General features: G+C 39.0%; 1 protein-coding gene across 1 annotated transcript in view; it reads right to left on the bottom strand.

The window, feature by feature from the left end:
• THSD7B (thrombospondin type 1 domain containing 7B) overlaps positions 1 to 25,186 on the bottom strand; it is a 334,900-nt gene that overhangs the window by 72,068 nt on the left and 237,646 nt on the right. The window contains exon 16 of the mRNA XM_075028934.1: positions 12,307 to 12,485. Coding sequence (XP_074885035.1) covers positions 12,307 to 12,485 — 179 coding nt within the window. The remainder of the gene's footprint in view (positions 1 to 12,306; positions 12,486 to 25,186) is intronic.

The following is a 25,186-nucleotide window of genomic DNA, read 5'->3' as shown; positions in this document are numbered from 1 at the left end:
CTGTAAGATACAGTCTTCCATATCTCATTCTCAAAAAACCCAGTTATTTTGTCAATGGTTGCTCTGGGAACATGCGGAATAGAGAATTAATCTTTTCTTATTATTTTACTCACCTGTGAGACTATCCATAAAGCCTATTTTGTCTGCCCACCTGCTGATCACTCAAGTAATATCTGGTTTACACAGAATACTTCCATTCTCTCAACAAGACAAACTCAAAGTATAATTGAATTCTCCGATGGATTTTTTAATGAATATCCATTGCTACTCTAGTTGCTAAAGTGCTCACTGATGTTTGTGTTCCAAAAAGTACAAACTTGTTTATTTACTATCCAACCTTACAACCAGCTACTAGCTGGGGAAAAGCAACATGAAAAAACTCCATCAATGCCCATGCATTTAGAAATGTTAGGCTGCAAACTGGCAGCCTGGTGGGAGCAGCGTCTCACAGCCCTTCTCTGTGACTAGCCAGAGGAGCGAAATCCTCCGTCCTGCAGCAAGCATTAATAAGATCTGAGCCTTACCAAAAAGCAACACAGATACATTCTGTAAATCACACTCTAACTAAACTACACACTGAACCAACACAGAATTTAAAGCACTGGTTTGTTGTACCGTAGTTTTATCAAAAATATGCATTAAGTTGACAAAAATTAATATCCCTGGGCCTGACATAGGATATAGATTTACATAAAAACTTGGATTTAAAATTTTGATTTAAAGCTAGGGTTTAACTTCTCAAAAAGGACATCATGTAAAAGATGGATAAAAATTTGGCATGCATCTTTTGATTCAGGTCCGGATCCCTAGTTACAAAGGAATAATTCCTTAATAACAGCAAAGATAGTACCACTTAGCTGTCAGAAGAATGATTTACATATACAAATATATGTTCCAGATGGCCACTTGAGAGTACACTGAATTTAAATTAAAGCACCAGACTGGATTTATTTTAAGAAATTTTGGAAATTTGCACACTCATAAAGGGCCATATGTTGGACTTAGCGACCACTGAGCATTCCCACCAAAACCAAAACCAACTGAGGTGCCTCAGAAAAGCCCGGCCACTGCAGCTGCATTACCTCAAAGCATGGGCCGAGGAGCGCAGGTCGTCTTATATGCTGAAGACTGAATGAAAACCCTAAACACCATGTTTCCAACAGAACACTGTGTAACAGCATAAACAAATGTATTGTAATTGTTTTCACCAGTTAAAAACATATATAAGACATTATAAAAGTAGCATATGACTAGGTCTTCATTACTTTTCAGTGTCTTGCTTAGAAGAGACTGCTAAACCTATTTTTCAACATTACTCTTTTTACTCAGACTCTTCAGAACAAGAATGAAAATATCTTTATGCCTGGTAGCTAATTAGAAAGTTCATGAATCTCATAATGTCACTCAAAAAAGGAAAAGCTATCATCTTTATATAGTAAAGTCATCATTTAAAACTCAAAGTCATCATTTAAAGCTAACTTATAAGAGCACAGAGGACACCTAAACTTAACAGATGTTGGAATAAATTTTTGAATGTAGACTGACCAGTAGAGCTGACAGATATTATTTGGTTCAGCATTTCTAATTGCCAAAGTTCATACTAATTAATAATAATTGTCCAATTCTCAAACTCCTGCAGAATAGTCCAGATAAAATCTTTCTGACTACCCAAAAGACATCCACAATTTTTATCTGATGTGGGATAGGACATTTTCTACATGATTATATAGCAAACCATTTCCATGAAGTAAAAATGAATTTCATTATTTTTATTAATGATTCTAAAATATTATTTTAAAGAAAAGGGTTTTTAAAAAGTCCAGAACAAATTTTTGTTTCAGAAACAATTAAGACTGTTCAGTGACAACACTATAATTTAGGAAGTTATTTAGGAAATCCAAAACTTAAAAGTAAGGTTCAGAGAAATTGAGCATTTCACAGTGGTTACACCTTGCAGGGAGCAGAGGTGGATTGCCAGAAGGACCCCACTGACTTCAAACACACGACTGGCAGGTGGGACTCAGGCAAGGCTCTTCCCATCCATCCCACCAGAAGTCACAAGAAACACAAAGGAAATCACAGCAAAGCTGAACTAACCAACAGAGGGCAGCTGACTCACAGGTATATTAAATCCTTATTCCTGCCAAAACCCATGGCAAAACCCCCTTGCCTTCAGCAAAATCCAAACTGACATAAAATCTTTTTACGTGAAATCTATAATGCCAGGATTGGACAAAGCTTTGCTAGTGGAACAAGCACATACTTTCAAATAATAAAGATAATATTTGGGAAAGAAGGAGATAAACCTATCGATGTTCAAACCAGATGAGTGCTCTGAAACATGCAACTCAAAAATGTTCAGTTAAAATGTCTCAAATTTTGCAGAAATTCTCAAGCTAGCCATCTCTGCTATCACTACAAAAATTAAGGTTTGCATACTAAATTTATTCTTCAATAGTAACTCATATGGAGAAAAATCTGGTTTTATAATGCATGCTGGTTATAACCTTAATTAAGGAAAAAACACAACAGTAACCTACCAACTAAAAAAAGAAAATCACCCAACCACCAAACTAAACCAAAACATTAAAACTGGTTGTTCTGTTGTTTTGACAACAGCATGTCGTTCAATACTAGAGCCAAATTAATTCTCCATTAAAACATAAACAACCATTTTAAGCCTGCTTTTTAAATTATTAAAGTGTAGCTAACATCTGTTTATTGTGAAACCACAAATGAGTCTCACCCCTTTTAAATTAATCTGTAACTCTAACAAACACATAGACTATATTTATCATCAATCTATAATCAATGCTGGGTAAACTTTATTAGGTGCCCTAATATTTAATTATCTTTGGTTCTGAACTCCGAAGCTGATCTGGAACATCTAAGACATCATTGTGTGCCACATCTATCAGTGAATACGAGGGCTCACAAAATGGTCGCTTCATAAAATGATGCAAGTTTATCAGAGAATCATAGAATGGTTAAGTTACAATATGGGAAACAGCTGACTCAAAAATAATATAAATTATAGACAGATTAAAAGCCCTCATAACTTTTAATTACACAATAAATCACAACAGACTACACAGGACTGCTGATTTATGCACTCCTCAAGTGAGAAGCAGTAAATAAAATTAGAACAGAATATACGTCTTATTGGAGTAGAAGAATCTATCCTTTGGTGCTTCATTTATACATAAAAATCCACTTGTCTTTAGTTTTTCTACTGGTGGTTATAGCCTGCCTTATTTATAACACAAAGACATGTCACGATCTATAGGTAATGAGGAAGGATTAGCTGAATTTGTGCAACTCTTTTCTTAGTGTCCCTGCTAAAACAGGGACTTCAGGAGGCAGGGAGAGCCCCAGACAGCTGTACGGTGGAGACAGCTTTAATTTCTCCTTTCTTTCCCCAAACCCACCTGCATGTGACTAGAATTGATTTCAACTTTTAGAAAACAGCCCTTGCAAACAACAGACCTCCCTGACTCAGGGTGTGTATTTGACAACCGCTCAGAAAGCTGTAATTGGGCCTTGAAATCCAAAAATCTCGAAGTGGTTTATATTCCAGCTACCAATCTGGTAATGCTGACGATCCTGATGCTGTCACCTAAAAAAATGCAAAATTCATGTATTCAACTTGCAGTTCAAATGCACACATTTACCTGATGGCAAGCCCAGCACAATCCTTCCAGTCATGTGAGGAGAGATCAAGAGGAATACAGAAGGTCTGCTGACTTGGAAGAGGAAACCAATTAAACAACATAAAAAGAAAATAAAATCCATTCCTGAATCTATCAATCAGCTACAGTGCATAAAACAAAGCAAACCGAACAAATGATATGGGTATAATTTCTGGGAAATGGCCACAAGAAACGTCTGCACCAGAAAAAATATTAACACTTGTTAAGTATTAATCAATGATAACTGCCATAGATGGAACAACACAGCAATATTAAATACTTTTAAAAGGCAAGACCAGGGTTATTTTAAGGACCATAATGCAAGAGGTGCCTGAGCGTTCCTGGGCCTCTCAGTAGCTCTGACAGATGAATTCACATAGCATACATCTTCATGTCTATTCTCCCTGTTTGAGCAGCAACTTCATTTCCAATTATTCTCTCTTATTCATAAAGGAGCGTCAGAAAGTAGGAATTTTCTGCTCTGAATGCTCAAGATACGTTCACAGCATGCAGGTGAGTCAGACCACCTTTAACGAACTCTATTGCCCTAAGAATAAAGCCAACCAACTGAATTTTGTCAACTTTAAACTGAGGACACACAGAACCTGCTATATATTTATGAGAAAATTCAGTCCTTCTAAAAAACACTGCTGTCCACTGGAAAAATGAAAAAAGTGAACAAAATCTTAATAAACAGCCAAGCTAGAGCTGCATACCTAGCAGAGCAAATGCAGAAGACCTCCATGTAAAGGCCTGTATGAGACATATCCAGACTTCGATATTTGGCTGACCGAAGGGTATTTGAGATACTCTGCCCTACAGAGAGGAAACTCATTTCTTTACTGCAGTCTTCCCAACATCAGAGCTGAGGGCAGACGGCTGTGATGTCCTTACTTAAAGCTTCTTCCTAGAATAGCCTCACACTGGTTTCTGATGGTAGTAGATGCTAAATCAGGCCAATGCCAGTACCTAATTTACCAATTCAACCCAACCCAACCTTCATTCAGGCTGGATGCTCTGCACCGTGATTCAGATTGCATACACAAGCTTCCTAGACCGGACAGAGCTGGGCTGCCTTCTGCTTAATGCACTCCTATTCAACGTCTTGCCAATATCTTGTTGCATTCACACTTCAAAAAGTTTTGAAATCACGGGGCAGGTTCCATAGAACTATAAATTATTGTGATTAGTTACATTACTTGACTTAGAATCCATTTAAAAAGAAATTTCCATGTTCATGTCTTTTGTTATAGCAAACATTGTTTTGTAATCAGCAAGATAATATTTGGAAATGAATTTTGTACACAAAGAAATTATAACAGACAGTAAAGAGAAGGAAAATGTGTCAAAACCTTCATTTAACTTGCCAAAAGCAAGAAAGGGATATTTCTATGTAATTCACTGTTTCTGAAGTCACATGTGATAAAATGCGTGATGCCAAATAGCTGTTTTTCACATCTTCTACCATATGAAAAGGTGAAGACATACCAACATTTTTTATTCTGAATATTCTTGGGTTTGTTCCAATTAGAACAGAAACTACATCCTTATTCTAACTATTAATCAGTATTTGCCCTTCCTTAACGATTTTAAACCTAAGATAGAGAACAAATTACACTGCAAAACTTTGCAGAAAAGAAATAGAAAACTTTCTAAAAGGAGGAAGGAGGGGAAAAAAAATCCAAGATTAAATCTGCTGCCAAGGAATAACCAAGGCATCAATCCTTTGTGTTCTCCTGCTCCTAAGACAAAGACAAGCAAGAGTAAGTTCAGTCTCAGTGTTAGACGCTGTCATGCTGATTTATGACACACAGCGTACACTGGTCCTCCAACATGACATATTGTCCACAAGAGATTCAGCACAAACAAAACTTCTTTCCTTAAAAAATATTGCCCAAACCAATTTAACTTCAGTTCCTTAGGTGAAATGCTAATACCTTCTCCACTGGGCCACCCAACCTTCTTTGGCTGATTTTCCATTTAATTCCATCTCCTTCACAGAGAAATAAACAGGACAAAGCACTTTTGGTATAACTCCTGTCTTTCACTATATTCTGCAGTATGCTATCATATTTAACAAGAATTTTTTTTTTCAACAACATACATAGGAACTGTATTTGAATCAGAAATAATTATGGGTAAATATTCAGTTCCAGAGATGCAAACATACCACTTTCCTTTACAGCAAAAAGTCCTGCTTTGATACATATTTCATTAAGAACTTGGTAGGGTCTGTAGTAGGCAGAAAAATGTAGTTTAATCAATTTGCACAAGGCTGCTAATTTTTGTGGATTCAGAGTAATTCTAGGAAGGAGACTGGCATTGCAAGATACTTCATTTCACAAAGTGCAAATGTACTCTCATAATTACAGAAAATAGCATTACACCATATATCAAGATGCCTTATTGAGAAATTTAAAGGAGCTATATAGAACAAAAAGCCAAGTGAAAAATACTTTTGAGGAAGTTGTTAAACTGCTCCATTTTTGCAAGGCTAAAGCTTTTCATGAGTGGCAATTGTGAAAACATGTTTATATGACTCTTTATTCAACAGAAAACCTGTAGGAGAAATGAAAATCAAGTGTGGCTAGCTACTGAAGCTGAATACAAAATTAATACATGCTGGGAATATCCAGAGTAGACACTACAGGGTCACTATCCTGAAGGACAACAGAGGAAATGGCTGTATTTTCCTTAGGAAGTGAAGCAGACCCACCCACATGGGGGACCCTCCGGACACTCACTTCAGGAAGAGGAGGTAGTGCTCAGGCTACACAGATTCTGCTTGCTACTTTTGCTCATTTAAGGAAATAAATTACTGTTTAGTATCAAAACTTCCAGTCACAGCAAGAAAAATGTAAGGAAACCAGGAGGTTCTCGCTATTTTTTGACACTGAAAATTCTCCCACATTAGTGTAGCAGGCAAAAAACCTTGTCATTTTTATGATACTGTAAAACCGCACTAGAATCAGAGGACAAATGTTTTCCATGCTGTAATTCCTTCCTTTAAGACTGAGTGGGAGGAAATCAGACCTTCTGAAGGTAAAACCGAGATTAAGGATAGGATTTTTGTTTTCAGAAGTTAAGTTGCACACATAGCAAATGAGTGTCGATAGACAGAGCCAGAGGAAAATATAGGTCAGCCGTGTCCTTGCATGCCACAGAAAGGGGTCTTACACAGTCAAAGCTACTGATACAGCAGCACAGGACTGGGCTTAGAAATAAAATCCTGGCAGCTGACATCCATGAGAGGAAGAGATTTTATGAGTGCCTTAAAAAAGTTCAGCGACTTTTCTGACAATTAGAAATCTATATTACAAAAGAGGTGATTTAAGCAGGAGCTATTTATAGCTAATACATTACCAATGATATTCTTGAAGATCAATCTCTGATACTGAAAGGTAAGGGTTATCCATGCAACTTGCCGTCCAGGCATTGGATGTGAGTTAATTCAGTGGTAGCAATGAAAGATGCTGGGTTCAAACTTAACTTCTAATGCAGGAGCCCAATAGTTTTGAAAACATTTCATACAACGCACATATACATACATATGTATGTATAAAAGAAACATTTATGCAAAGGAAGAGTACAACAAAGTATTACATCAAAACAAAGCATGAAAATAAACTCTTTTATAGTCAGACACAGTCAAAATTAAGAGAATAAATACTATTTTAATAATTCACAGTCAGATGGTGGACAAAGATAGATGAAAGAGGTTGCAAATACTTTGTGTCAGCCAGTAAGGCCAAGAACATAACTTGAAGGAAGGAAAATAGGTGAGATACAGAGCATTACATGTTGTTTATTCAGAAACTTTATTGTATACAAAATTATTGCTCTGAGAACAGTTACCTACGTAAAAAAAGTGGACCTTGTTTCATTACGGTGACCTGTGATAAGCCATGCTACGTTGCTCTTCCTTAGGCAGAGTTCCTCTGACACAGTCTAAGGGCATTTTTGGACCACAGAAATTTAGCTTGCCAAATGTGAGCCAAAAATTGCCTAGAGAAATGGCTACTGAATGTGAACAAATCCAACTTCAGTCCGCATACTACTGTGTTGGTTTTCTTTGTGGGTTTTTTTGAGGAATTAAAGTGTGAAAAGCCCTGGAAACATCTTAACAAAAGGCCTTTCCTGAACAGACCCTTCCTAACAATACAGATTAGAAAAGGGGAAAGATCACACACACCCACCCCCCTCTCCATCTCTAGCCCAAGCCCAGCTTTGCCTCCTAAGAGATAGTGACTTCTACAGTTAACAGCAGTCTCCAAGCCCGTCCAATCTTGTACATTCTAACAGTGAGGTTTTAAAGCCTACAATTTTGTAAGATTTTCACTTTTCAAAAGAAATTTGACACATTTTTTGCTGATCAAAAAAATTTGTTCTCTCTGAAGTGCAAGTAGGACTAAACCAGTCATTTTCTATGAAAAGGTTACCAGAAATTCATACATCTTCACACCTGCTTCGGAGAGATCTGATCTGTAAATGCACCACTGCCCTCCTTTTCCCTTTCGTTAAACTTCTGTATGCAATTTCAGGAACAGTACTTGCAATTGTAATGTGTAAGGTGTCTGTATTTCTCATATTCTAGACTGAACACCAGAAAATGTCATTAAGAAAAAATTACTCATTTTAAAGAAAGCAGTAAGTTTAAATTTTAAATGTTACATTTTTTTCCTGCTATGCCTGCCTTTACAAATGCTCCTAATCCTTTAAAAATGTTTGCTTACATACATACTGTATATATAAAGGGAATAAACTACTTGCTATGATATTTGTCCTTAGCAGGACTGGGTAAGAGAGAAAGGGGGAGGAAGGAGAAGGAGGGAAAATCTTGACAAGAATATATATTAGAGCAATCAATGAAAAGATAATCCTTGGAATTCATGAGTCTTTAAAATAAGATGCATTTTCTTGTAGTAATCCTAAAAACCTATAAAAGAATATTCAAGCAATAAACCCCCCATAACTCATATTTAACCTTTCAGCATGTAGAACTACATATTAAATAGCTTAGCAACTGCATGCTGTGTAAGTGCATTCAAATAAGAGCAGAAATAGAAAAATGTAAATGCTACACCTCTTTTAACATGCACTGCACAGCCAAGAACATCTGCCAGCTGACCCCATAATCCAATCGGCTGTTCAGAAGCAATCATATCCTTAGATAAGAGCTGCACAGCTTCTACATGCAATGCCCATTTTCTTTAAGAGATGGAGCAAAATGTAGTTAGCCAGCTCTTCAGCAATTTTCAAACACTTAGAGGTACAAGACGAAAGTAATTCAACATATTACATGGATCTGCATTAAAATACTGTCATCTCTTCCCCCAAATATTGTAATTCATCTTTTAATTTCACAGGGCAACAACACAGAGGAAGTTTAAGGATGAAGTGACTATATCAAATCGAGTGATTATATCAGAATACCAAGTGAATACAGCCCACACTAACTGTCACTTCTATTGGAAAATAACAAAACCTGGAATGAAAATCTGGAACGGCTGAACCTAGTCCATTGAATATAATGAGAAGAAGTAATAAAAGCGGAATGAATTCTCCTAACTCTGAGTCTACTTCTCACATTTACTGCAAAAGAAGTGGACTGCTTGAGAGGCTCTGCAGGCAAGGGGGGATGAAGACATCTGAAGGAGTGGCTTCGAGATACTCCAGAAGAGCCAAAAACTCCATGGAATTAAAAGCATAAACCCCACAGAATATCATGCAGTAAAAGAATGTGTCATTATCTCTGAATAAAATTAAACCTCTCCTAAAAAATTCTGTCCTAAATACACAAGCTACCTGCACTACACTGACTGAACTTATCTTAGGACAGTCTTTTATGAAACAGATTATGTGATTCAAATAATTATTTATATTCATCACATAAATTGTTTTGATCATGCAAATAGCCCCTCTCTCCAAAGCTTTGCTAAAGTATTTGTACGGGGAGGACACTGGACATGGTGGGAAATGGTAAGAGAATTGCTGGAATAGTGTTTCAAATAACACTTTCTGTAGTTAAATTTATGTCAAATATCTGAAAGGCACTGGAAAAAAAAAACATACGGGGGTCTGCCAAGAAGCCTAGAAAACACCCTTCACAAGAAAAGGGTGAAAAGATTATTTAGCTTAATGAGAAAAAGACACAAACTGACTGAGGGCTTTAATTATAAGACACTGGAAAATGGAGGATTCTCCAAAGTGACAAGCAATAACAAGACCCAAGCTCAGAAGCAATAATTAAAAGAAAATACTAGAGGAAATAATAAGGGAAATCTACTGGAAGCTAGAGTTTATTCTTGGTTCTAAGTTATCTAATGTCTTTATCAACTGCATAAAACACAATATAACACAGTGGCCAGTGAAAGATAGAGCAAATCTCAGCACCAAGGTGATTTAGCTTTCTCACGTCTGTTATCAAACAAAGGCAAGTATTTTCCTGCAGGTATTTAACCCAAATTATATAAAAATAATTAGGATGGCACATATTTATATTTAAAGCATCTATAGACCTTTGCTCAAGGATTTAAACACCACCCAGACCAGAGGAAACAGAAGACAATCTGCCTTGCAGTGGATTAATGATATGTGTCCAGCTTAGCTAAACAGCAGCGCGATCAGCTAATTTAGTTTACCATCTGGGTAGGCAACTTGTGCATGCTGCAATGTGCCTAAGGACTTCGATGTTTCTAAATCAGTGCTGGAAGTCAAAGTCCAGTGGGTGCAAAGCAAAACTCCTTCCAAACTGTGCAAAGAACTGAGAAGTGTTTGAGGAGTTAATGAAGAGAATCATGCACACAATATGTGTAAATGTGTGCATATCTGAGTGTACACATACATACATATATATATACACACACACTTTCCTTATTAGCACAATTTCTTCTTATCCTAAAAGGTTCAAAATATACAGGATCGGATCCAATCCTATAAATCTAAATTGGAAAAAGGTAATCCATTGGTGTGCTAAAACAGCTAGAAATAGCTTCTGCCTCAATCCAAAAAAAACCCCAACCCTAAAACAAACACAAAACCAAAACAAAACCCAAAACAAATAAACAAACAGAAAACCCACCATACCTAAAAAAACCCAGACCTTAATGCAATTCTAAGGTGTCACTACTAGAGGCTGCAATAGAAAGCCCTCTAATGAATTCAATGGGTTTTAGATCAAGATGCGCGTTCCCAGTAAAGAGGCAAAAAGCACCAACCACGTTTATATTAATACCAGCCGTGGCACTTTGCAAGCACTGTGGACTGATAAACTGTACAAAGACATAATTTCCAAGTTTAAACAATTTCCTTCCTTTAATATCTTCTGAAAGGCTTTTGAAATTAGCAAATCTAATGTGTGTGGGAATAGGCAACACTTTATAGCAATAAGTTTACTTTTAATGGAAGTAGTCTGCTGTGTCTATGGGTAACAAACCCCAGTATCTTTTCATTACAAAGGAGCTTATTGTTACCATACAACTTACTGTGGGATTTCATTTTGCCTCTTTGGTGATCTGTCTGATCTATTAAGAAAAGCACTGAGGTATGGACAACATACACTTTATTGCAGTTTTATATTTTCATAGTCCCTGCTGCTTCTGTTAGGCTGCTGCCTATGAATTTCAAATAGTAATAAGGAAAAAGAAAAGGAAAAAAAAAAAAGTATTTACCAAGTTTCTCATCAGAAAAAAAAAAAAACCCTGTAAAGAAAATGTGGCAAGTTCAGAATCAAGTGTTAGAAGTGGTGCTGCATCCTGGGACACGAATGCTGCAGCAACGGTAGTACAGAAAAACAACTGGATCCACCAGCTCTAGCACCTACAAGCCACTACACAAATAAATCTTTGTATGAATACTATTAAAGTACTACTACACATACTATACAACATATTTTTACATATATATATTCATAACATATATATGAATTCCCTTCAGCGTGACTGTTTCTGTCCTATTAATTAATTTTCATGGTTGAATCTGAAATAAAGGAGAGGCAAAACTAAATAGCACTTCATCAGTGTTAATTAGTGTTGAGAATTAATCAGCAAATGTAGGAAATCACTATTAGTTTTGCAGAAATGCATACAGCATTAAGTAGCATTTAAATAGATGCTGATCTTTTTTTAAGAGTAGCAATTTAAAGATTATTTTCCTCTGATGGGATACTTCAATATTGAATATACAGAGATTAATATTCAAGGGAACTTGTGTTGTGTTGAAGGGAAACGTTGCTAAAAATAGCAATATATATTTAACAAATGTTTCTACAGCAACCATAGTCTCAGAGAATTAAGAAGTTTGAAAATATCCATGACGTCTGAGCTCTCTGATGTCTATACACTGTCCAGGTGGGATTATTCATCCATGGCTTCCTGTGCTCTGGGAGATAAAAATTTCTTCCTATAAGAAGTACGGTGTTTCAGGTCAAATTCTGCTGTTACATGAGCATCTCGCCCTCAATCCTCAAGAAGTTCAGAGGATTGCCTACAAAATCTGACACCAGGTTTGATCCCAGAGATAACTCCTATTTTTAATTTCTTCACCAGCACAGTACCTTTTGATCACAATTAAAAATACAGTAAGCACAGAGAGATTTCTGTTGTTTAACGCTGCTCACCTGGTTCTTGAGATCCAGCTTTGGGCAGGGACGACCTCCATTGTAAGGCTTCTCCTTAAGCCACTTGGATCGGACTTTCACCCCCGGTCCACAAGAAGAGCTGCAAGGGGACCAACTGGACCAATCGCTTAATTTGCAATCAAACGGGCAAGGGACCGTGCAAGATTCTTCAATGTAACCTAAAGCAAAAATGTCAGAAAGGTTTTAATCACTACACCTAATGAACTCCTATCCTCTGATGTCTCACTGCTATCTGAGTAATCAACACAAAATGAGAGCTTCTTAAAGAGAAGACATTTGGCAAACTGACAACACCCTCCCAACGCAAGATTATGATATTACTTGCAAAGAACAGCAGTGACCAAAACTAATTTCTACTTGGTTTAGTCCAGTGAAGGCCATGATAAAACTGACTCACGTAAAGGACACACATTGGCAAAAGTATCTGTTGTGAAGCTGGTGGTCACCAACATCTTCCCCATGAGATTGTGGCCATAACAAATTCTGGAGAACTAAGTAGACAGCCCAATTTTGTACTCCTTTAGTACTCCATCTCCAGAGCGGCACAGGCAGGGATTCAGAGGCTCTCTTCCCAGCAGACAGAACCAGAGGACAGTGGAGGCACCAGAGCGGTGTTCTTGGCAGCTCCCACAAGATGCGTGAGGGACCGGTCTGCAGCCAGCCAGCTGGAGCAGTGTGGGATTCGTTCTTGGGAGAAGCAGATGAAACCTGCTTCCTACTTCTTTCTGGTAGTTCTCTTTATACATCTTTCCAACTGTTTTGCCTATTCTGCATTTCATAAATAGCATTTCAAAGCTTTGCTTTCACCTTATCCTGTCTTGACATAAAAGTCTGTTGTCGTTTAACCCCAGCCAGCAACTAAGCACCACGCAGCCACTCACTCACTTCCCCCCCAACCAGTAGGATGGGCGAGAGAATGGGAAAAAAAGTAAAACTCATGGGTTGAGATAAGAACTGTTTAATAGAACAGAAAAGAAGAAACTAATACTGATAATGGTAACACTAATAAAATGACGATAGTAATAATAAAAGGATTGGAATATACAAGTGATGCACAATCCAATTGCTCACCACCCGCTGATCGACGCCCAGTTAGTCCCTAAGCGGCGATCCCCCCGCCCCCACTCTCCCCAGTTTATATACTGGGCGTAACATCACATGGTCTGGAATACCCCTTTGGCCAGTTTGGGTCAGCTGTCCTGGCTGTGTCCCCTCCCAACTTCTTGTGCTCCTCCAGCCTTCTCGCTGGCTGGGCATGAGAAGCTGAAAAATCCTTGACTTTAGACTAAACATTACTTAGCAACAACTGAAAACATCAGTGTGTTATCGACATTCTTCTCACACCAAACTCAAAACCATAGCACTGTACCAGCTACTAGGAAGACAATTAACTCTATCCCAGCTGAAACCAGGACAAAGTCCTCCCAAGATCATCACCTCTCAAAATCAGAATACCAGACATCTGCAGGACCAACACTATCCTGAATTAAAACCCAATAGGTTTTCTCAGGGGAAAAACAAGGTTCCTCCATAGAGGCACAAGCCCGCAGCTGGTTTAGCAGCTGGCATATGGGAAGAGAGATTTTGCAGAGCCCAGCCCTGGCTGTGGAGCTCCTGGTGTGTAGAAAGGTGGTAAAGGGTGGCTGAACCCTTGGGGTCTCCAGGGAATTACTGGCACCAGTCTCGGGTCAAGCAGTGTGGAATAGCTTCTGCACCTTCCCACCTACCATGCTGCATTCGTTCTCCTCAAGTTTCTATTATCTGCTTGTCATGTCTGTATGTACTATTTTAATTTAAACAAAAAAGAGATTTCATGTTAGACCATGAAAGTCAGTGGCTGCTAAGATCAGCCTTTACTACAGGCAGATTTGACCTGCTGATAGCTCTGGCAATGACGGTCATGGAAATAACTGAATTTCATCTCTACCATATTTCTGATGTTTCTCATTTTTCTGCCCTTTCTTTCTGTTTGGTTTTCATTGCACTAACACTTCTTCTATATTTCTTACCTTCAGAATACCAAATTAGCTCATTGAACTACTCTTTTATGAAGGGTTTCCTCACTCTATCAAGGTGACAGTCACTGCAGCAGGGAGGAATAAAAAAACCCAAACCAAACAACAAAACCCAGAAAAACCTAACTCAGAAGCAGCTGCCCTCCAAAACCCCCAGACAACAGCACCAAACAACCAGGAAACACGGAGGCTGAGGCACAGAGATTATTCTGGCCCGGAGCTGGATTTACCGGCTCTGCCATGCCCGAACTTGCTGCTGCTGACCCAAACCAGGACCACGTTACACCCTGAGCATCAACCCACAGCAGCAATATGCCGCTTCCCTCCTGATCTTCATGCTGAAGTCAATATCAAGAAAGGTTTCAGACTTCTTTAGGCATCCCCCACCAGAAAATACCCTCCTTCTAGAAGTACAAAAAACCCTGATGTTGTTTTTGTAAACAGCGCCTTAAAAAATGCTAGAAACAACAGTAGCCCCCTCCTTCAGTTCAACGATGCTCTATTTCTTCCCTCTTTTTCCTTAGTGATGGTACTGTTCCCTCTTCCTTTACGGTGGCCACCGCGTAGCCTGACAGCTACAATCATTTCCCTAGTAACTCATACTGTAACTCTTCCCTAAAGCTGCAGACCTGTCCCCATACGGTATGCTCTGGTTTTCTTTGCTACCTCTTATCTCTGTATGTTGCGTCGTCTTTTCCTTTGCAGCTCCAAAGCCACTGGAATTGGGTATCTTAATTATTTCCGACCCAATCCATTACAGCGGTGTTCACATGTTTGAAATATTTCAACTTTGCATGTTTTGTATTCTCATCTAGGTGAGATTACACCCATGCACACACATATACAAATATTTCCAAAACAGACTCACTTTTTTCCCCCAAATGAAACTCCCAAATATCTCACTAATATTCTATTCCACCTGCTTAGGTTGCCACTCAAAGCAATTCATAATACATTATGATAAGCAAAAGAAATTTTCTCATGATAGATTTATGAGAAGCATTTCTTAGGCAGTTCTCCAAAGAGTTCTGTTCCACCACTATATGAAATATCATTTTTCCTTGGGCTGTGTGACAGCCTAGGTAATTAACTCTCAACAGAAACAAAGAAAGTGCCTTGTTTCAAAGTAGGATTAGACAGAGGGGTTATCAACTTATCAGTGAAGGCAAAATGGGCTAAGCCTTTTGGCAGTTCAAGACCTACCTCTATAATAAAAAGAAATATAAGACAAAAAAAGAAATATAAGACAAAAAAGAAATATAAGACAAAAAAGAAATATAAGACAAAAAAAGAAATATAATACAAAAAAAAGAAATATAAGGAAGACGAAAGAAAAGTTACAATAAACAAAACTAAAGAAACTTATTGTATTCCATCGCCAGGAAGTGCTGTGGGGATCCCTCAGTGAACCACAGAATTTCTAAAGATGTCCTGTTGCTAAGAGGCCAGCTCATTACTTTTTGAGTTTCCTTACCCATATTTCTAAATTACGTTAAGTATAAACAAATAATAGCCAGCTAATAGAGCATTAAATTACCATACTGCCCAGAGGAAGCTAATTCTCCATATTGAACAATGCTACAAAATCAAAACGGAAACATTCTTTCCAGCTCTTCTCACAGGCTGCCATTATTTCTTCTATCAATCACTTGAGGTTAATCCTATGCTGAGATACCCATGGACCAAAGATTTCATTCAACAAAAATTTTCCTCCAAAAATCTTTATGTGATGTATCCTCTCTGCTCAGACAGAGAATGCCTTTATGGCTATCTTTTTATGAGAGAACTAGTAAATAACGTTGTACTCAGCTCATCCATTGCCTATAAGAATGGGATATTTGTTTTCCTCTGTAGGAGCCAAGCAATGGCTTGCCATTGTCAGGGGGCTGAAAAGGCTTCAGGTTGGATACAAACAATAATCCTAGTATTGGCATTCCTAGAAAACTTGTAGCATTGCCATGGTGCATCATACAAAGCAAAAAACCCGAAACAAAACAAGGGAGATATGCTATTAAAACAACCTATTAATAAAGAATACTACATTCAGGGTATTATCCAGAGAAATACATCTTACCATAACAGAATATGAATAAAGGAAACAGCATAAACACATTTCTGAGTTATTGTCGCTCAGCTTGGGGAGACCAACTCAAGGTTGAGTTTACACAGCTGGTTTTGTCAGTGTCATCCTTAAACATCTCACTCAACCACATTCCCCATTCTTCTGTCCTCTGCAGAACCTGGGATCAAAAATTCATTGAGTTTCCAAGACCTTCTATGGAAAAAGATGTCCTCCTCTCCCCAACCCTGCTCAGCCTGCTTTTCATGTGTTCTTATATTATTTCTTGAAGCTTCCTTTAACCCTTTTTTTTCTAATTCTACAAAATCTCAAATACTGTTAAAATAAAGCTCATTTAATTTAGAAACAACAGATGAGAGCCTCTGTCCCATCTGAACCAATAGCAGGTTCCTGAACACCACAGAGCTGGAACTGCACACACAGATGTCGCAGGAGGTAGCGACAGAAACACCAGTGCAAGGGATATTTAAGTAGGCACTTTGAAACATAGGACTCGGAATAGTCCTGAATTGGCAGGAAAAATTGAGCTGGATGATCAAATAAGCCTTTTCTATGTTTAAGTGCTATTGTTTTACTACTGAGATGCTGCCAACCTAATGGGATGAACAAATGCATTTACCTAGGCTACACAGCTCTTTTTACTATTATTTATTCATTAAGAACAATGTGCTTGTTGCTCTACAAGCCACAAATGGAGTCTCTTCCCTAAAGTGTCTATAATAAACAAAGCACCCACAGATTACACAGGATGTACTGGGAAGGCTCAAACACATGATGTAGCAACCATTACTCATCTCATTTCTTCTGTGCAGCCCAAGAGACAAAACAATAGCAGGTAGATTAATAAAGTGAGGATGATGGTCTGGTAGGTGTCAGAGGTTAAGGCTCAAATACACAGTGTAAAAACAGTTATTGTCTCATTTTTGCTGTGGAACCCAAAAGAGCTAAAGCAATAGGAGGTAGCTAGATGATGGGCTGGTGGGTGGCAGCAGCACAGACGCATGAAGAGGCTGTGAATTGCACTGCAGTGCTGGGGGGGAGTTTTGCAGTAGCACAATTTCTTTTCCACCTACACAAGATGCCGTACGTATCACCCCAGACACAGCTAGCGAGGGGCTGCAATGTCCTGTGTCCCCCTCTATATTCACAAATGGATCATGGTGGGAGAAGCAGGCGATTAGTAGGTTTGCAAGCTAACATAAGCACTGGCATCCACCTGATTGTTGCACTTCCAAATGACAAATTTGCTGCGGGTGTAAGGTCTGCACACAGCGTTAAACAACAGTGCCAACAGGATTCCAAGAGGCTGACTTAAAAGTGATTCGAAAATAAACAACATTTCTCCAGCAGCTTTGGAAACAGATGCTTCTAATTGAATTGGCTTTAAACTCATTTGTAACCTCTCTAACATTTTTCATCATTTCAATTAACAACTTCTAGTGGTTCTACCCTTGTTAGTAAACCTTGAGGTGCTTCATAAAACTCAAGGTCATTACTATGAGAGGGACAATTCTGTGCATCACTGCAACTGCCACTAGTAATAACACCACTAATTTCCCTTGGAGTCTACAGGATAAAAGAGATCACCCTTTAACAACCAAGGCAGCAGCAGAGTGGACAATGACACAGAAGAAATGTTTTAATTACACAGACCAAAGGTAGAGAAAAAAATTGATTCATTTTGCAATTAATATTTACATTCATTTGGTTACTGACTGTGAAATATGTAGAATAACACCAGTAAATCCATGTGGTGCTAGAAGTCTAATAGCTAAAGACTTTGTGAGGGAGACCTGGTGGACCATGGCACTTGGTGGGCCAGATTCTGCTCAGCTGAAGCTTTGGGATCTCCTGCAAAGCAAACCTCATGTTTTAACTCAGGTTAAAACTCAGCATTGAGCACAGACTGCAGTTAAGAGACTGACTCCACCAGCTGATCATAGCTTTATGGTTGGGGCTTTCCCAAAGTGCCGCAAATAAGGCAGACAGTGGTGATGGGCCACATGGCATGACCGAAGGCTCCAGAAGCTTGTGAGCTACAAGGGAAGCACCTCATCCTAAGCAATCCAGGTTCAAACATTAAATCCTGCTTCAGGGGAGAACATTATTAACTTAAGGAAACTAAGCAGAGTAAGTCTGGGAGTCTTAAAGCTGCTAACAACTTCAGCTGCATCTGAAAAGGACGTGATATTGCCATGGAACAAATGTTTAATTTTTTTTTTTTTTTTTAATACACAAGGATTTGAGAGATTTTATGCATTATTAGTTTGCTAGCTGGGAAATTTAAGAGATAATCTAATGAATACATTCAGCAAATGCACTACGAAAAAATCCAGCAAAAATAACTTTCACATCAAACATTTTCCAAAGCTCAAATAATGGACGCTTAGCTAATTTATTCCCACTTGCTCTTCTCAACAGAGGCACACGCTCTCGTTATCTCATGGCAGACTGATTATAGATTCTAAATAGACCAGAGAGGACTTGTAAAGAAAGCTGGTAAGTTTAACTCAACATTATTGTTATTGAAATTCATCCAAAGGTTGGTTTTATTGCTCAATTTCACAGTCTCTATAAATCCTGACGAGGCGGTTGGGTTGATGCTGACTTTGCATTATGATTCCTAATTCCTTTTGATTTTGCATTACAGTTTTCTTCCTTAAAGAACTTGCAAGCTTACACTTTGAGTTACATACAAACCATAATAGTTCATATATTTAATCTTTTAACTAAATAAGGAAATCTCCATTAATTAGCACACTCATTGTAACAGATTGCAGAACAAGCTGAGAACTCTTCCAGAGAAGAGAGACTCATCTGCTGCCTTCTGAGCGTAAATAAATACTGCAAATAAATAGGACTTCACAGTGTACATTCATCTCGAAGGGAACTTTCAATGCAGACAGGCAGAAATCCACTGCACAAATCTGTCTGGACTCCAAAACCAGCTGTGGAAATAATTCCCCCTCCTCCTGGGGCTGCTCCCCTCCAGTGAAGGGCTGGGCTGGCTGCTTTGGAGCCCTGACGTTTTAAGAAAGTCCTTACTCAAATAAAAAAATCATCCACTGGGATCAATAGCAGTTAGGGTAGTACCTCAGCTGTGTTTTTCTATATACTTTGCTCATCACCCTGCCACTGGGAAAATCATCTGCTTTGTCCAAACACAACAGAGCATCTTGTTTTTTCTTTATCAGTGTCCTCATCCTCTGTATATCAGGAAAGAAACTCATCCCACTGTACTTTATTATGAATTGTTTAGCATATATGTTCTTCAGGCTACTCAATTTGTAGTAAAAGCAGACTTTTAAAACAAACCTGAGATTGTGTTAATTTTTTATTATTATTATGAGATTTATATAATAAAATAAGGCTTTTTTTAAAGTCCGAACACACTTTCACAACACATCACAAAGACAAAATTAAATTGTACGCAGATCATCAAATTCCCCTCCTACTCCTACATCCGACTTCTCTGAGAGGCCCAATTGCACAATAGCTCCAAAAATAGATGTACATTGCAGAGTGCTCTGAAGATCAATACCGACTTGGGCAATTTGGACCAGGCTGGAAGCATCTTCCAGAGCCAAGAGTCCATCACTGGGAGAAAGCTGCCGCCAAATGTCACCAAAAATATCTGCCCCCATCAGTAAATCATATATTGCCTGAAGGTCAATGGTTTCAGGCTCTGCTGGAACACACTAAGAAACTCAATTTCAGAGTTTGGGGCCCTCCGCGGAGAGCATCTTTCTGCCAGCTTCTAAAGATACAGCGTTAGGCACTGTCAACACAATATGCCACTTCATTTCAGCTGCCAAGCTACGACCCCAAGACACAGACAAGCCTCATTTAGACAGCTTCCCTCAGACAACAACACGACGGTTTCCATTTTACGGAATGGGAAACACTGATGCATTTCCTTGTATCCCGATAATTAGCAGGTATTGTGCATTATAATACTGCTCTTATTTCAGACAGAATAAAGCACCAGATGACTCTGCAGAAGGAAGGAACACAAAGCTATTAGATCCACGTGCAATTAATATTAACAAGAAAGCTCACAACAACATGAAAAAAACTTTTTTTTTTTTTTTTTTTTTTTTTTTTGAGATGTACGTTCCTAGTACTTTAATTTACAAACTCAAGAGGCATTACCAAGTGTAAGGGCCTCTGTTTACGAGCAGGTCACACAGGCACTGAAAAGGCAGGGAGAAGCTTCGGAGCCCGCAGCGATCTCTGTAGCCTCCCTCCCTGCTGTCACAGGAGGCAAGTGACACAGTGACCTCTCAGATCAATACATTTAAATCAATACACTGCCTCAATTCCTTCTCGTCTCATCGACGCTAAATGAGAAACCTAACTACACACTTTAATTATACTGGCACTGTTTTAAAGATGCCACTAACCATTATCAGCATTAGGAAGATCTGTGAGCGCTTTTCCGAAGGCCAGGTAGCTGCCGCGAGGTCCAGCCTGCTCGGATAAGGAGTTTCACTCCTGCTATCAGAGGTCACCTTGCTGCAGAGGCAGGGATACCTTCTTAAATAAAGCTGTACTATAAAAAAAAAATCTGATGGAAACAGGTTTTTAAGAAAGGCAACAGTTCTGGTTTTCCACAGCTTAGGCACAGGGAGAGCAGCACAACTCATTTAGATGATGGAAAACCTTGAGATGGAAATAGGACATTTTTGTGACGTTAGCAGGCCCCAGCACAGAGTACTGATGTACTGAATTCCTGATAGACTTTTGTTTCAATTTTGCAGCATGACTTTGAGCACTCTGGTTGTGTAGTTCAATCTCCTCTGCTGGAGGACTTCAATGAATTCAGACAGAAGCAGAAAGCGATGCAATCTTGTTAAACAATACGATTTTTAATGGTCACTCCTCCATGTTACCAAATACAAATGAGATCCAAGATTTCATAGAGAGAATCTCTGTCCGTTGTGAGGGATATTAGAAGCTTTGCAAACCAGGCTCTCAGCAATTTAATTTACACCATCCTCATTTGCAACCCTTGGAGGACAGAGATTTCAAAGTATATCTCAGACCCAGGAAACAGACTAAGGTAGCATAAATTCTCAGTTACTCATCAATATCATTATGATAATCCTTAGAGCAGACTGAGCTGAACGTTAATTTTATCCACGTTCCCTAATTCAGGCTCATTTCCTCAAATCTTCTAAATTCAGCTGTTGCTATGTTTCTGAGTTGGTCTCCCAAACTCTTTGATCAAGCAGACTCCATCAGGCACCTTAAAAGACATCCACTACGTGCCCATCTCCCCCTGCCATGCTAACTTTATCACTGTATGCAGTGCTCCAGCAAACTCATTGCCGCTCAGGCAGTCAGCTCATTTTATTCAGACACTGGCCTATGTGTAAAAACTGGAATTCTTCTTTTTGTAGGACTCTCGTTCCATACATGCAGAAACACATGATGTTGCTTTTGAAGATCTGCAGAATATGTCAGATGTGAAACCCTTTAACTCTCACTGAAATTCACTAAACACCTACTATGTCCACCTGCCACAGGGCTCCCCACCAGCAGTAAAGATATGAAACTGTGACTTTCCACTTAAAAATTATTTGTCCTCCATTTATTTGCCTGAAAGTCCTGCTCGTCAGAGCTGTATAAAAGGCAATCAGGTTAAAAAAACATTGAAAAATAATTAACGAAGAGTCTTAGGCTAAAACGGTATTTCTTCATACTTCCAATATAACATATTAAATGGAATGACACACAGGGAGAGAAAAATGTTAATTCTAAATCTATCTTTGTATGATCACATTTTATTAGAGCCTTGCTTCATAACAGGCTGTATTTGTGACAAATGCGTTATTAAGGCCGAAGAGACGGGCCACATTTCAAAGAGATACCCTTACTGTAGTCTACTGCAGAAATCAGGGCAGTAGATCGCCCAGTGCATTAACTTGCTATCAAAGCTCTCCTAAACCTCCAATAGACTATTTCTACACCGAGTTACTATTCTACACTAAAAACGTTCCCAACTCCCATGGAAGAGCTTTAATCAACCTGTCAAAAACAGAGAAAAACTGACTGAGCCTAATAATGGAGGCAAAAGGCACGGACATGAGCAAGGGTGGACAGAGGTGGTCCGGCAAGTGGAGGCTGATGGTGATCGTCAAACACAAGACAGACTGTTCGAGGTTAGTAAAAAATCATTCCTCCACATAGTCTGGTACTGCAGCCTCTTCAAAGGGGTCATTTTATGGAATGCAGCAAAAAGTATAAAAGAAATTTGGGCAAAGACACACTATAAAGATTTATATTTAGAGCCAAGGCATAACAACAGACATCACTATGACTAAATGCAGCACCCACAGAGGATGCTGCTCAAATTGCTAATCCTCTAAATTTTTCCTCATAAGATGCATGCTTGCTTTCTGTAAGAAGATAAAGATCTAGAAGAATGTGTATTTCTACAGACTAATGCCTCAGGGGAAGTCTTACCTTGCTTTAAATAAGCTTCTTTGATAGCCAGTTTGACCCACTCAGAAATAACTTTTTTGATGGCTGTTTACCTTTGATTCTGTTGCCAGAAAAACAAAGAGAACAGCAACGTCTGAACAGTTGTCTTGTGATCCAATTTCATTTGATAAGTCTTTTAACATCCAGAAGGAAGAACTGTGGCCAACTTTTCTTATGGTGAACAGATTTTGGAAAAAAAGGAAAGGAAAAAGATAGGGAATAAATCAATGTTCTTTGAGCACTATTATGAGAGCGATATGTAAAAATCCTGTAGTCAAACAAGAAGTGGAGGGCAGGTCCTTTACGGGCTCTGTTTCTGTGCTTACAGCTCCCCTGGCAGCCACAGCTGTAATTAAGAGTGTCACTGCACACCCAAGGAGATATGTAGAAATGTCAGAGAGAGGTCCAGAGGAGAACCCAGCCAGGATTTTGGGGCTAAATTTAGAAGCTATGTAGCTTTGAGATAGCAGAAAACCAGTCAAAGGTGACAGTGGCTTTGAAGAGTCCTGAAGTGGGGACACGAAGGTAGGACAGGCCTGTCTACAGCTGGCAACACCTTTCGGCCACCCGTGATCCAAACCCAGATGTAATTCCTGTGCCAGGGGATGGAATGGGATGGGCAATAAGGTGAAAATTTAGCTGAAACATTTTCCCCAAGCAGTCTTTTAAAAGCTTTGTCCTGGTAAGTAATACAGTCATTTTTCTGTAATAAAAAGGCCACAGAGAGATATACCGCGGAGACACCACAGGAGAAACCACAGAGAGAAACAGGAGTATTGTAATATCTAATGAAAGCCAAATGCCAAAAGAAGGGTAGGGTAATCTGAACACTGTGTCTACATGTTATAATTAACCAATGGTGTCAAGACCACCTACTACTCCCACAGTGGAGGCATTCCAAGGCTGTCATGTGTGGGGTCTGGAGCTGGGAAGAGGACAGCCTAGCCAGGGTTGCCCGTGTTCCTTGTAAAAGAAATGAGGCTGTCAAGAATGAGGCGTCCAGAAATGAGGCCTCATCCATAAGATGTTTGTAGGATGCTGTTTATGGAAGTACAGAAACCACTTAAAACAAAAACTAGTTGGATTCTGGAATTAATGGTTTGTGCTAATTTCATTTAGACTAAGACTGAAATTAAATACTTAGGAATATTTTCAAAAACACAGGTGAAACTTCTGTTCAGAAAAGTTTCTATTTCTGAAGATTTTCAAAACAAAATCAGGGATTTCTGCACAAATTTCCTTCCTCCAGATATGGAAAAATGTATACCACAGTAATTGCCAGAATAGATACACTTTCAAAAATAAACAGGCATTTATTCAATGTAGCTTTTTCAACTTTTTTTTTCCAAAATTGTTACCTTGTAGGAAAGGTAAGTTTGCTATCAGCCCAGGATAGACTTGGCTCACATTTCCTTAACTTATTAAGCTCTGCTTATAGTTTTTTGAGCTACACAAATATCATTTTGCAGAACGATTATTAAAATCTAGTGATCAAAAGCTACCTGAAAATAGTTCATTTCCTCCTACAGTGACGCCTGAGGGTTTCAGAGCAGGTCCTTGTGTTGACTCACACGTAGGTCATTCAATGTCTACCAAGCTGGTGGCCAGGATTTTCACATAAGGGAGCATAAACCCCAGAGGAATGCCCCCAGTAGAAAAACAGCACTACTCTGGGCTGACTTTTCAGAAAAGCAAACTTCATGAGACTTCCTACTACCTGGTTTTCAGCAGTAGGAGCTGAAATTCCTGATCCAGGACCTTTGCATACTGTCCTAAATCTCTCAAGGTTGGGGACACGGCTGATCAGGACAGAAGCAGCACTGTCACTGCGGGCACACACTGCCCTGATGTGCCTTGGAGCAGGGAACATCCCTCCAGCAAACACAAAATCTATGAGTTTTCACATCACCAAAATTTTTAACCTCTCCTGGTGCATCTGTTTGCTAATCCTACCCGTTTGGGATTAAAGCTGACATTTTCAAGGAGTGACCTTGCCAGCAGCATTCCCAGTACAGTGTTAGATCGACCCGACTGGGAAGAGCTGAGTGACACCCCTGCATCAGCAGGTGCCAGGGAACCCTCTGAGCATCCCAAGTCCTCTTTGATTTCTCCACCCGCAACTAAACCACGTACAACAAAACACCGCACTGTTGAGAATAAGGAGGTATATGAGCACCCCTGCTGTGCCCTTCATAAATTTAGAGATAATTAAAGCTTTTTAAGGTGACTGTAGGTTGAAGCTAACCGCTCTGTGATTTAAAGCCAGGATCTATTTGTC

The sequence above is a fragment of the Buteo buteo genome, chromosome 5, assembly GCF_964188355.1.
Source record: "Buteo buteo chromosome 5, bButBut1.hap1.1, whole genome shotgun sequence".
Taxonomy (NCBI): domain Eukaryota; kingdom Metazoa; phylum Chordata; class Aves; order Accipitriformes; family Accipitridae; genus Buteo; species Buteo buteo.
This window is presented reverse-complemented; position numbering and strand designations above follow the sequence as displayed.